This window comes from Chanodichthys erythropterus, chromosome 9, assembly GCF_024489055.1.
Source record: "Chanodichthys erythropterus isolate Z2021 chromosome 9, ASM2448905v1, whole genome shotgun sequence".
In the NCBI taxonomy this organism is placed as follows: domain Eukaryota; kingdom Metazoa; phylum Chordata; class Actinopteri; order Cypriniformes; family Xenocyprididae; genus Chanodichthys; species Chanodichthys erythropterus.
This window is the reverse complement of record NC_090229.1, coordinates 19,449,700-19,462,819: the sequence shown is the minus strand read 5'-3', so window position 1 is coordinate 19,462,819 and position 13,120 is coordinate 19,449,700. Positions and strand designations below refer to the sequence as shown.

At 36.5% G+C, this 13,120-nt stretch overlaps 1 protein-coding gene across 4 annotated transcripts; it reads left to right on the top strand.

Annotated features, from left to right (window-relative positions):
* The first annotated feature begins 7,264 nt into the window (after positions 1 to 7,264).
* srxn1 (sulfiredoxin 1 homolog (S. cerevisiae)) lies at positions 7,265 to 11,876 on the top strand. 4 transcript variants are annotated; one of them, XM_067393764.1, is made up of 4 exons: positions 7,265 to 7,501; positions 7,621 to 8,832; positions 10,334 to 11,035; positions 11,137 to 11,876. In XM_067393764.1, exons 1-2 carry the CDS (start codon positions 7,277 to 7,279, stop codon positions 7,828 to 7,830), a joined length of 435 nt encoding a protein of 144 aa, XP_067249865.1. In that variant the 5' UTR covers positions 7,265 to 7,276; the 3' UTR covers positions 7,831 to 8,832; positions 10,334 to 11,035; positions 11,137 to 11,876. The 4 variants fall into 4 exon arrangements, with proteins under 4 accessions (XP_067249865.1, XP_067249864.1, XP_067249863.1 ...); XM_067393763.1 differs by having other exon boundaries at positions 9,298 to 11,035; XM_067393762.1 differs by having other exon boundaries at positions 7,621 to 9,474.
* The last annotated feature ends 1,244 nt before the right edge of the window (positions 11,877 to 13,120 follow it).

Genomic DNA, 13,120 nt, shown 5'->3' with positions numbered 1-13,120 from the left:
CCATTTCGGACTCGGGGAGAAAAGCTGTATCACATTGATCTGCCAATCATGAGTCTAGCTATCATGCAAAGAACTATCCTCATGTTTGCATAATTATGCATTTAAAAGTTAATGACCAAACGCATCTTTATAAAAGTCCACAATTCTGTTGCTAGATTAAATCAATGTCAGGTTAGATACGGAGTATTAATCAGTCCAAAACAAACCCCTTTAACCGCTCTGCTTAACCGTCGGTCCCGCACATTCGTCATGTTAGTAGTTTTTTTTCTTCGTTTTTGTAGTTCAAAACCTTCAAAACAAAATCCTTCTTGTCATCCTCGTCCAACGCGCAATGGGTTATGGGCAATAATAGAGGGTATACGCGTGATTTCACCGTCGACCGTTATAACTGCGGTCACGCCCACTGAGTGGCAAAAGACTGAGTGGCAGCATTGGTTTTCAGCGTTAATGCCGCGAAAAACACACAAATCACATCCAAAACGGGAAAGAGGTTGCGACTGACGGTACAAATTTGACACAAAACCTGAAGTAGATATTTAAAGACTGCCGATAGCTACAGAAAAGATAGTTTCACAGAAACAACTCGACTCCAGCAGAGAACCATGGATTTGCAGTTATCATTTTATGTCAAATTGTTGGATTTTGAGATAAAATCAGGGGCGTAAATCGCGGGGGGGACAGGGGGGTCAGGACCCCCCTAACTGAGTGCTGTCCCCCCCAATAAAATATATAATTAATAACCACGCTAAGTATTGTACATAAATTATATAAACTTAAAATAATTATGTAAGTAGTGAAGCAATACAAACGCAAACGGGCGTTTTAAGTTTAGAAACATTTTGAGTCACCCCTCCCTTGCCTCACAGTGGTGTGGTCCACCGCGCACGTCACACTCGCGTGTGTGTAGATTCTGAAGAAGTCCGGCGGCGCCGGCGGGAGAGAACAGTTCTACAGTTCCAGTAAGTCGGCTGTCAAGGCTATTTTATTCAAAAACATCGGATGAAGTGATTATTTTCTCTTTAATGCTGACGGTGCTGAGTAATTAGTCATAACAACAACAAAAAAGATGATAACTGATGATTTTATATTCAAGTGAGTCCGCTATTTTAGCGATTATAATGTTAAGTTACCTAGCTTATTTACCATATCTTGTTGGATATTATAAGATAAGTCACCCACACCAACAACAATTAACATTGTGATACGAATATGTGAACTGTAATAAGGCTAACAGATTTACTGTTGTGTGTTCGGTTATGCTTAGTGTGTATTCACAAAGACTAAAAGGGACTTTGGTATTCATCGTATTTTGGTGACTTGGTTGTAAACAACTTCCAAAAAAAAAAAAAAAAAAAAAAAAAATATATAAATATATATATATAAATATATATATATATATATATATATATATATATATATATATATATATAAGATTTTGAAGAATATTTTGGCCAATTTAGTCAGTTTTTTTATTGAACCAAAGAGAAACAATGAGCATAATGGCAGTCTCCATGCTACACTAATAATAGTAGGTTTTCTTCTCTGTAACATTACATATATTCTTTATAAGTAAAATTTTGGCTGTGTTATTTGTGTCCCCTTCAAAAATTGCTCTTAAGAAATGTTATGTTTATTGTCCCCCCCTACTGTCAGATGAAATTTACGCCCCTGATCATACCATATATATTGTATTGTTATATATTGTGTTGACAACTCATCAATAAATATTTACCATCTTATATTCTGCATAATTGTCTGTGTTTTTAAATAACCACTGACAAAAACTATTCAAGTTTTAGGGCTGGACGATATGACGATATATATAACATTGATATAAGTGATTACGCGGATTTAAACCTACTTATATTGTAATTATATAAAATATTCACAGGCAGAATTTGCTTTATTTATTTCCCCGGCATCGAAATCAGGCACATATAAATGTCAGGAAACACGACTCCTGGCTGCACGTCAATACCCATGGATTAGGTTTATTTGACAAGTTGTAAGGAACACGTTCAATTCCAACCTTTAGTGTAATTTGTTAGTTTTACATGCGTATTCACAGTTTCCCCTATTAAATCCAGTTATGCAGCAGGTTCTTTTGCCACTCAGTCCAGCTGAGGGAGCGCGTTCCGGCGGGAAAGTGACGTCGATGCATATAAGTGTGTACGGATCTGAACTTCGGAATCCGGATAATCGGAAGAAAAATTAGACCATTTATTTAAACATTTTACAATTTGGTATGGAAGTTATTTCTAACAAAATTCAAATTCAAATGCTTAAACAAATAATAAATTACAGTAGTTTTCGTTAAAGTCAGTGTTATAAACAAAGTGTAATCTATAATCTATCTCTATAACATTAATGATAAATGATCAGTAGGCCTACGAGAACCGAGAACTGTCCGTCTTGTCTGCACTTTTTTCACTCCTCCCCTAACTGCAGCCGCCTACTCTGGCCTACATTTCAGGCGAGGCTAGGCGTATCTCAAACAAGCCTTCTTTCTCCACACGCGTCACCTGTGTGTGTCCACTGGCGCGGAGCAGAGCGAGCGTTTTTAATTAATTCCATGAATAAAATCCCCCACCCCGATGTCATCGTCGATCGCGATGTTTCACTGTAGACATCGCCCAATCCTAGTAACCACTACCTGATAGTCAATTCAGAATGTTGCAAAAAAGAATGGTGCATTTTCTATGAATATTTGATTACTGTACTCTATCTATTACATTTACATTTGCCTAATAAATCATCTGCTAGCTACAGCCATGGTAGGTTTCTGACTAAATACTGATAGGGTACCTGGTCAAAAGCAATAGCAAAAGTAAGGTCAGTATTATTAAATTGCAGTCAAAGATTTTGGATAAATCATATTCTTTCATAGGGCCCAAAATTGGAAGCGACGCTCCTGATGATACACAATAAGAGTAGTGGTGAGGGGCATATTATACGTATGCCAAAATGCGTATCGTATAATGCACGCCAACAAATTGAGTATTAAATGCATGCCAAAACTGCGTATTATATGCACATCAAACACATGTGTATCATATGCACGCCAAAGTTTTTTTCTGCATATAAATAGCATGCCAAATGGGATCGGGCTCGCATTCAGCGTTAAGAGCTGGCAAGACCGCCAAAACTGGCAACTCAGCAGTGAGTGAGTGTCATGACGTACAGTAAGGGCAGATGAAGTTTAAATATCTTTTCTAGTTTATATTTCCATCTTGTAATGCTGCTGTTTTGGGTATTTTTTAAATATTAAATATTTTTTCCATTAACTTTACTTAACTTCCAAATTTACAACAGTGCATAAAAATGTGGTCAGATTTTCACAAACAAAAACCACAGACGGGCAGAATGAAAATGAAAATAAATGTTAGTTTTTGGCTTGTTTAACGCTATTCTAACTTTATTTTAACATTCCCCTAACGTTAGTTTAACATTCCAATAACATAATGCTAACGTTCTCCTAACATTAATCTAATATTATAACAGGGGAACTTATAACATAATTCTAACGTTCTTATAACATAATTCTAACGTTCTCCTAACGTTATTTTAACATTCCCTTAACATTATTCTAATGTTCCCCTAACATTATTTTAACGTTCCCCTAATGTTATTTTAGCGTTCCCTTAATGTTATTAACGATCCCCTAAAGTTCTTATAATATTTCCCTAATGTTATTCTAACATTCCAATAATGTAATTCTAACATTCCCCTAACATTATTCTAACATTCCCTTAACTTTATTCTAACGTTCCCCTAACATTATTCTAACGTTATTCTAACAGTATTCTAACATTATTTTAACATTCCCTTAATGTTATTGTAACGTTCCACTAACATTATTATAATATTCCCCAAATGTTATTCTAATGTTCCAATAACATTATTCTAACATTCCCTTAACATTATTCTAACATTCCCCTAACGTTATTCTAACATTCCCTTAACATTATTCTAATGTTCCCCTAACATTATTCTAACGTTATTTTAACATTCCCCTAATGTTATTTTAATGTTCTCTTAACGTTATTCTAACGTTTCCCTAACATTATTATAACATTCCCCTAATGTTATTCTAATGCTCTAATAACGTAATTTTAATGTTCTCCAAATGTTTGTCACAGATCCCTTGTCTTCCTGGACTCCATTTCCCATGATCCTCCTGTTCTCCACACCTGCACCCACTTCCCTCGTCAGTTCCTTATCATCACGGATCACCTGCACCTGGACTCTATTGTTAGCACTCCCTTTATATGACACTCACTCCCTTCACTCCTCGTCCGTCTTAATGTTATGTTTATGTTGTATGTTTGGTTCTCCTTGCCTTTTGGATTAAAGTATTATGTATTGTGGAAATCCGTACCTGCCTCATCTCTTCAAACCAGTACAACTGTAACAATGTTATTCTAACATTATCTTAACATTATTCTAACGTTCCCCTAATGTTATTTTAAGGTTCCCTTAACTTTATTCTAACGTTCCCCTAACATTATTTTAACGTTATTCTAACAGTATTCTAACATTATTTTAACATTCCCTTAATAATTCCCTTGTAATATTCCCCTGTTATTCTAACGTTCCAATAACGTAATTCTAATGTTCTCCTAGAGTGCTTACTTTGTTTAATACAAGTGCTGGTCATATAATTAGAATATCATCAAAAAGTTGATTTATTTCACTAATTTCATTCAAAAAGTGAAACTTGTATATTATATTCATTCATTACACACAGACTGATATATTTCAAATGTTTATTTCTTTTAATTTTGATGATTATAACTGACAACTAAGGAAAATCACAAATTCAGTATCTCAGAAAATTTGAATATTACTTAAGACCAATACAAAGAAAGGATTTTTAGAAATCTTGGCCAACTGAAAAGTATGAACATGAAAAGTATGAGCATGTACACAGGGCCGGCTCTAGCCCTTTGGTTGCCCTAGGCGAGATTGCCCTAGCCCCCCCTCCCCCCAAAGGACAAATACTATACACCAATTACAAGCATAGATAAATGCAACATAAAGTTACAAATAAAATATGAGTTCTAATTGTAGTATTAATTTTCGTGTACAGAAATGTAATAATTAAATATAAAATGAAACTGTTTACTGTGTAAATGTAATGTAATATAGATTAATCTTTGTTAAAGCTGTGTTTTGTTGTTTGATTTACATGACAGACAACCGCAGGTATTTTTAGGTTGCTGTCACTTTAAGAGTAAGACTCCATGCACGCGCACATCCGATAGATAAACATCCGATTCCGAATTCTCACCTCGTTCAATTAAGACATAACCGAATGTGTTTTCGAGAATACTTTATTATTTTATTATTTTGACTGACATAATGCGTGCATTGAGGACGCGAAAGAGAAATTAATTTAGAGTTTAAGAGCTATCTGGAACGCGCCTCTCTCTCGCTCTCTGTGCGCGCGAGCCTTGTATGCGCGTCTGTGCGTACCAATAACAGACCTGCGTGCCATACTTAATTAAATCCTCTTTTCCTCTTCTAGCGCTGAAATGGTTTTATATCTATTTAATGTGTGAAATAGCAAGACAAAACACGTTCAAATTATAACCTGTTCACTCTATTGCGGTGAAACTTGCAAATGATCCGTGAATCACATGCGTCCCGAACCGTGGGGCTTGATCCGAACGGATCACGGATCAACAACAATCCGTTTAACCGCTAGTTCAAGGTGATGATGCACAATACTAAGCAAATTTATTTCATTTAACACCTTAATGGCTGAAATGAGAAGATTTACCTCTACACTGGGTTTTCCTTATTATCTTTCTCCGTTTTCGTCCCTGTGCACCGGAGGGTTTATTTGACCGCTTCATTTTCTTCATCAACTGCGCACTTGCCTAACGTAACGTAACGGCGACCCTAGAGGGCGCCCGCGCCCCCAACATATTTGTCGCCCTAGGCAACCGCCTAGTTCGCCTCTAGCAATCGCCGGCCCTGCATGTACAGCACTCAATACTTAGTTGGGGCTCCTTTTGTCTGAATTACTGCAGCAATGCAGTGCAGTAAGGTCTTAAGGTCTCGCATTTGCGAGGTCTGTTTGAGCATTTGATTTATGATTTGAGCATTCAATTTATGATTTGAGCATTGAATTATAGATATGATTATGACAGGTTTATACTGGGTTGATAATGAAAATTAAAAAAAAAACAAATACAAAGTTTTAATTTGATTTTTGTATCATGTTTCCCTGAATGACGAAATGAAATTGCATTTAAGCATTTGATTTATCATTTGAGCAGCCGTTTGAAAATGTGATTTATTATTTGATCTTTTTAAGCATTTGAATTTTCAATTACATTTTTTTTGGAAAAAACTTCCATAATTTGGGACGAATTTTGAATACTATTTAGAACAGATAGTATGCTAAGTGGGGCGCAGTGACACTATTATGTTTCTGAATGAATCAATGTTTTGGATGAATCGGTTGAATGAATGAAATTAAAATGACTCACTCATAAATACAGTTGTTGGTGTTTTGAATAAATGACTTAAAGGTGCTCTAAGCGATCCTGGGTGGAGTAACTTCCTGTTGACGTTCGAAGTGTTGTCAAACAAAACAGAGGCTAGACCCTCCCTCCTCCTCCTCCTCCCCCTCCCCTCCGTGCTTCCTGAAACAGTCATGAACGCGCATTTAAAATCATTCTTGTCGGTTATTGGCTGGAGCATGTTTATTATGTTTCATGGTTTCATGGTTCAAAAACGTGTGACATCACTTAGAGCACCTTTAATGACTAACTAACTCATATAGACATTGCCACCTACTGGTTTAACGATCCAACCTGCAGAAACAGTCACTGACAGTATGTAGTATACTATATTGAATAGCACTCTTGGTACAGCGCACTTTGTACTTTGTAAAATAGCACTTCATAAATTGGTATTATCAATATTAATAATTAATCATATTTATTTCATTTATTTATTAATTATATATTTATTTAAAAAATATATAGTTTCATGCATATAGATACACAATGTAAAGAAAACCTTTGAATTATAATGCAATGACTATTATTTTGGACTGCTGATAGAACAGAACAGGAAGGGGAAAAGATAGTTTCATGCATATAGATACACAATGTAAAGAAAACCTTTGAATTATAATGCAATGACTATTATTTTGGACTGCTGATAGAACAGAACAGGAAGGGGAAAAGGAACAGATAGAAAGATCACGCGCGCATGCGCAGACACAGTACTTCCCTGCTGTCTGGTCAAACTTTTTCTGGTGATGTTTCAAACTCTGAGCGGTGTTTTCCGAAAGCACATCGGTACTGCAAGAGTGAATCCACTCGGAATTTTCAGGCGAAACATGGGTAGTTTAAGCAACGAAAATCGCTCTATCCATTCAGACAACATCCAGGACGTTCATAACATCCCAATGGACGTGATCATACGACCCATTCCGCCTGTTTTAGACGAGCAGAAGGTCCAAAGCCTCATGACTAGCATAAAGGTTAGAAGAATTAGTATAGACTATTGACTACATTTAACGTTTAAATATGCTTATTCAGTTTGTGACAGTATATGAGCTCGCCGCAGATAATTTCTTAACGTGTGATGATGATTTTCCAGGATGGCTCGGATATCTCCGTTGTGCCTCCCATAGACGTGCTTTGGATCACTGGGGAAAATGGGGGCAATTATTACTACTCTTTTGGCGGCTGTCATCGATTTGCTGCCTATCAGAGGTTAAAGATGAAATCCATACCAGCCAAGATAATCAAATCTAACATCTCAGACCTGCGCACCTACCTGGGAGCATCCACGCCGAATCTACTGTGATACAACGACACACATCAGAGACTCACTGAGGCTGGTGTACTTGCACTGACAGCCATCTGGATGATGTTCGGGCACATTTATCCTGTAGAGGCTAATTGTGTTTTCTATAACACTGAGATGTAGGTTGTTGTTATGATGAAAATGGCACTTTGATGTTCCTGGTGAACAATTATTATTGTTATTATTATTATTATTAATGAGCAAGTAAATTAAGGTAAGTTCACACATGCATGTTAATCATGAAGTTTCTAATTAGACTATCATGATGTGTCAGTTCCTGTTCTCTAGTGATATCTCTAAAGGTGTTTATTCTTATGAAGGAGCTTTAAGTTTTTAATAATCCAAAACAAATGTAAAAGACTTCCATGTTTATATATTACTTTTGCTTGACATTATTTTGCTTGGTCACTGTGTGATTCAAGTCACAATGACCAAACAGATTTCCCTTCATCTGTTAGTTCTTAGCCTGACCACCAGATGGCAGCATTATAACACTGATTGATTAGAGCAGGGCTTCCCAAACTTTTTTTTTTTTTTTTTTGAAGGCCAAAGCCTTGACCTAAAGTACCCAGAGATTTTAATGTAATATTTCAGTTATTTAACACACATTGGCATGTTCATGATTCTCTGTTATATGAGATTTTGTTCAATGTTATGTCGCCTATAGAGCTTTTCAGTCACGAAGCCAGTTTGTAGAACAACCCAATTGCTATCACTTTATTAAAAATACAGATTTTATTAGAAAAATCAATTGAAAGGCTTTATTCTGTTCTATTTTATAAATGCATTTAATTGGTTGAAATAAAATGCAGATTTCTATTGTATGCTTCCAAGGCCTATCTGACCTTTGATGATTTTTATTTTGTTCCATTCAAATTCCTATGTCAAACCACAACATGAGCATCCACAAGATGACCACAAGCATGTGCCTGTCTGGTGACCTTGGTTATGTACTGTGCTCTGGACCACAAGCTCTGGACTCTGATGTCAGATGATTGTCTGGTACAGTCAGAGTCATATGGATTTTACTATTTACTTTTTTCCTGTTCTGCTTTGGATATTATATGCCGTTTCTGCACATCTTAATCAGCACATTTTAATTTAATATCACAGCAAACTCTGAACTTGTTTTTGTGAATTTCTAGATACACTAAATTTCTTCACAGCATTTTTAAAAATTAAAATTGATTGATTTATGTGCCAGTGAAGGGGCATGAGAATTGTAGGACGTTCTCTGAAGCTCATCCATAACTGCAGGACATGTTGGAGGTCATGTGTCATGAGAACTGGCCAGCATTCTTCTCCTCTGCAGGCTGGAGAGAAGGAAAAGAATGAATACAGCAGCTCTTTTTTTATTACACTGCTATATATAGATGGATTGAAGCTCACAGTCAGACTGATCTATAGGAAATATAGTGGAACCGCTAATCTGACATGAAAACTGCTCTCAGTCATTTCTACTTTCAGCTGTTGTCTGGAGGAGATCAGAGGACGGCCACCTTCGATTTTTTCCTTGTAATGGCATTTGATTTCCCTTGACCCTTGACCTTCGCCTAATAACCGTAGCGAAAGGCCCCCTCAGACTTTACAACAACGATGACTGAAGCTTTTGAAACCCAGAATCTCGAACCGCAATAATTGCAGGTGGCTCAGTCAATAATATAATTTTTTTTTTTCAATAATATAATAAAAATGCCAAAATTAATTGTGGATTACTGGACTTTGCAACAGTTTGTATGGTATGGCTTTATTAGACTAATATTAGACCTTTGCAAATGTCAATGTTTTGCATATGTAAATCTCCTTAAAGTGCACCCATGTGGTAGGTTGACCAAAAATTGTCATTATTTGTGGAAAACAATAGGAGATATATTGAAAAAAAAAATAAAAAATTGTCCATACAATGATAGTCAGTGGGGTCTAAAACAACAATGGCATAGAGTTGCTGCAGTGATGACGTATGTTTGTAGGCCAACCTGGAAGTTTGCATCACCCTGGTTCCATCAGAAAAATCCCAATAGGAATTTTCCATTGGCTTTTGGACTATTGCAGAAAATAAGATCATAAACAAAAGTTTATGATTCTTACATGTTTTGTTCAGCATGATAATCTTTACAAATGAACACAACTTTATACAATCATCAGAAGTAAAAAGTTAAACATAGACTTCAGTGTCACCATATAAGCTTTCAGTCAACTCTTTCCCGCAAAGTTCGAGATATGATAGCTTGCAAGAGCGCGATTACTAATATATCGAGCGGACTAGTGAGTAGATGAGGTTTCCTGTTGGCTGGTGTCATAAACAAAAACATGAAAATATCTTGACCTTGTGTTAACCGCAGACCTTATTTCTGGCATTAAACCAAAAACCCATGACTTCAGGATGATGGAACCAGAATTGCAAAAATAACTTGTTTTCGGGTTTTGGCCTACAAAAATACATCATCCTTGCAGCACTCTGATGACAAAATATCTTCAAAATATCTTATTTTGTGTTCCGCAGGAAAGAAAATGTCAAAGAGGTTCAGAACAACATGATTGATGGTTTAGAACATAATTGGGTGAACTATCCCTTTAAGCGATGTTGTCTTACCTCGGGATCTTTATAGCAAACAAGTTTAGCTGGACAGCAACAGCTGCTGATTGCAGGAATCGTGTCATTACAGTCGCATCCTTTGATCTTGGAGGAAGGTACAGGCCTGTGACTGGTGATTACTACCTTGTAGATCTCTGCTGGAAGATAACAGAGTTTCTCCATTGGCGATATACGAGTCCCTGGGGTGCTGGCCCTGATCTTGGCCTCCCTTTGGGGCCCCTCAGGAAGTGAAGAGGGGGCCCCGGGCCTCGGCGGAACAAACCTGCCCAACTGTAAATTTCTGGCAAAAGAATGGTCGCGTGTGAGAAGACTTCCTGTGGCTTCCTCACGGTCTGGAAAAAAACGTATCCTTAGAAGTCTCCTGACACGCACAACCCCTGATTGAGGAGACACAAAGAAAGAGAGACAACACACACCCAATTTGGGAAGTGTGGGCTGCACCTGCTGCTTTTTGAGGGAAATAAAGGAAGCTGTAAGATTGTCTCCTACTTCCCAAAGATTTTTCTTTCCTAACTAGGAGGAAAGAGACAAAGAATGACAGATGGTGGGAGAAGAAATGGTTCCAGGTACTTAAGCGAAGGTTTCACTTACATCATCTGTAACATCATTGTGAGTATACTTAAGTATGTGTTTGAAAGTCCCATGAATATTTTAACCTCACAGGCACCTGTCATTGTACTGGTGTAATTCTACTACTCTGCTTTTGACAGGCGTGAGAAATCATCACTCTCAGACAAATCCATTCTGTCTGAGGATCAGAAGGGCACAAAACACAGGCTTTGACCTGGAAGCCGATCTTCCTCCTCCTTGTTCTTGAGCGTAAGATCATGATATGTGAGATTCTGCATTATATTTTGTAGAAATTGTTATATTTATGCACAAATGACCATTTATGTTTTTTGCTGCTAATGTAATTTGCTGTAATGACTTTTAATAGAAGAGACGTCTTTGTTCTATATCTAACAAATTTTCATAATATTATTACAATAATTATCAAATAATTTACTAGTATATTGTGGTATTAAGTATCGATAGATTGTTTTTGTTGTTTATTATTTTTGGATAATTTTGATGTATATTCGAGTGAAACAGATTGTTGAAAATAAAACAATGCAGGGCGGGACGTGGTTCAATCAAGGGGTGTTGATTGGATGGAGGCAGATCTGAATGAAAACTTGCAGTTGACTGTAGGAAGTCCGTTCTTTCACCGGAAGAATGATGCTGTTTTTTTTGTTGTTGTTGTTTTTTTACATAAAACATGATATGGTTGAACAACATGCATTTAGAAAACAGATGTAGATGACAGGTGAATTTCCATTTCATGCCAATTTTAAATGAACTTGTTCAAAATGATTGTTAACTCTAGTGTTGAATGATTAGTTCACTTTCAAATGAAAATTAGCCCAAGATTTACTCACCCTCAAACCATCCTAGGTTATATGACTTTCTTCTTTCTGATGAACACAATCGGAGTTATATTAATAAATATCCTGATGCATCAAAGCTTTATAATGGCAGTGAGCGGGAAAAACAAGTATGAAGAAAAAAGTGCATCCATCCATTATAAATGTACTCCACACGGCTCCAGGGGGTTAATAAGGGCCTTCTGAAGTGAAGCGATACGTTCTGTGTAAGAAAAATACCCATATTTAAAGGATTAGTCCACTTTCAAATAAAATTTTCCTGATAATTTACTCACCCCCATGTCATCCAAGATGCTCATGTCATCAAGTTTTTTGATGAAAACATTCCAGGATTATTCTCCTTATAGTGGACTTCAATGGCCTCCAAACGGTTGAAGGTAAAAATGATACCAGACTAGGAATAAGGGTCTTATCTAGCAAAACAATCGGCCATTTTTGAAAAAAAAATGTAAATGTATATGCTTTATATAAACAAATGATCGCCTTCCAAGTGCTTCCGCCAAAACCGCATTTCTGTATTCTTTAAAAACCTTACGCTGTATGTCCTACACCTTCCCTATTCTGCTTATGGAAAAAATGTAACTGGCGCTGCGTTCGTTCCATAAGTAGAATAGGGAAGGCTTAGGACATACAGCGTAAGGTTTTTAAAGAATACGGAAATGCGGTTTTGGCGGGAGCAATTGGAAGGCGATCATTTGTTTATATAAAGCATATACATTTACATTTTGTTTTTCCGAAAATGATCGATCGTTTCGCTAGATAAGACCCTTAAAGTCCTTTGAAGCTGCACTGAAACTGTAATTTTGGCTTTTTTAACTGTTTGGGGTCCATTGAAGTCCACTATATGGAGAAAAATCCTGTTTTCATCAAAAACCTTAATTTCTTTTCGACTGAAGAAAGAAGGACATGGACATCTTGGATGACATGGGGGTGAGTAAATTATCAGGAAAATTTTATCTAAAATTTTTACGAATTTTTAATAAACGAAAAGAGCTGATGTTGCGTCATTTATGCTTTTTTCATAAATATTTTATTTTATAACTTGTTAATTATGGGTATTTTTCTTACACAAAATATCGCTTTGCTTCAGAAGACCTTTACTGACCCCCTGTGGAGTACGTTTATAATGGATGGATGCACTTTCTTCAGCTTCAAACTCATTGGTCCTGTTCACTGCCATTATTTATTAATATAACTCTGATTGTGTTCATCAGAAAGAAGAAAGTCATATACACCTATAGATGGCTTGAGGGTGACTAAATCGGGGTAA

Bases quoted from the DNA above. Each gene is read 5' to 3' on its own strand.
- srxn1 (XM_067393764.1), top strand. From the start codon at position 7,277: ATGTTTCAAACTCTGAGCGGTGTTTTCCGAAAGCACATCGGTACTGCA. The intron at 7,502-7,620 runs GTTAGAAGAATT...ATGATTTTCCAG, and splicing joins GCCTCATGACTAGCATAAAG to GATGGCTCGGATATCTCCGT.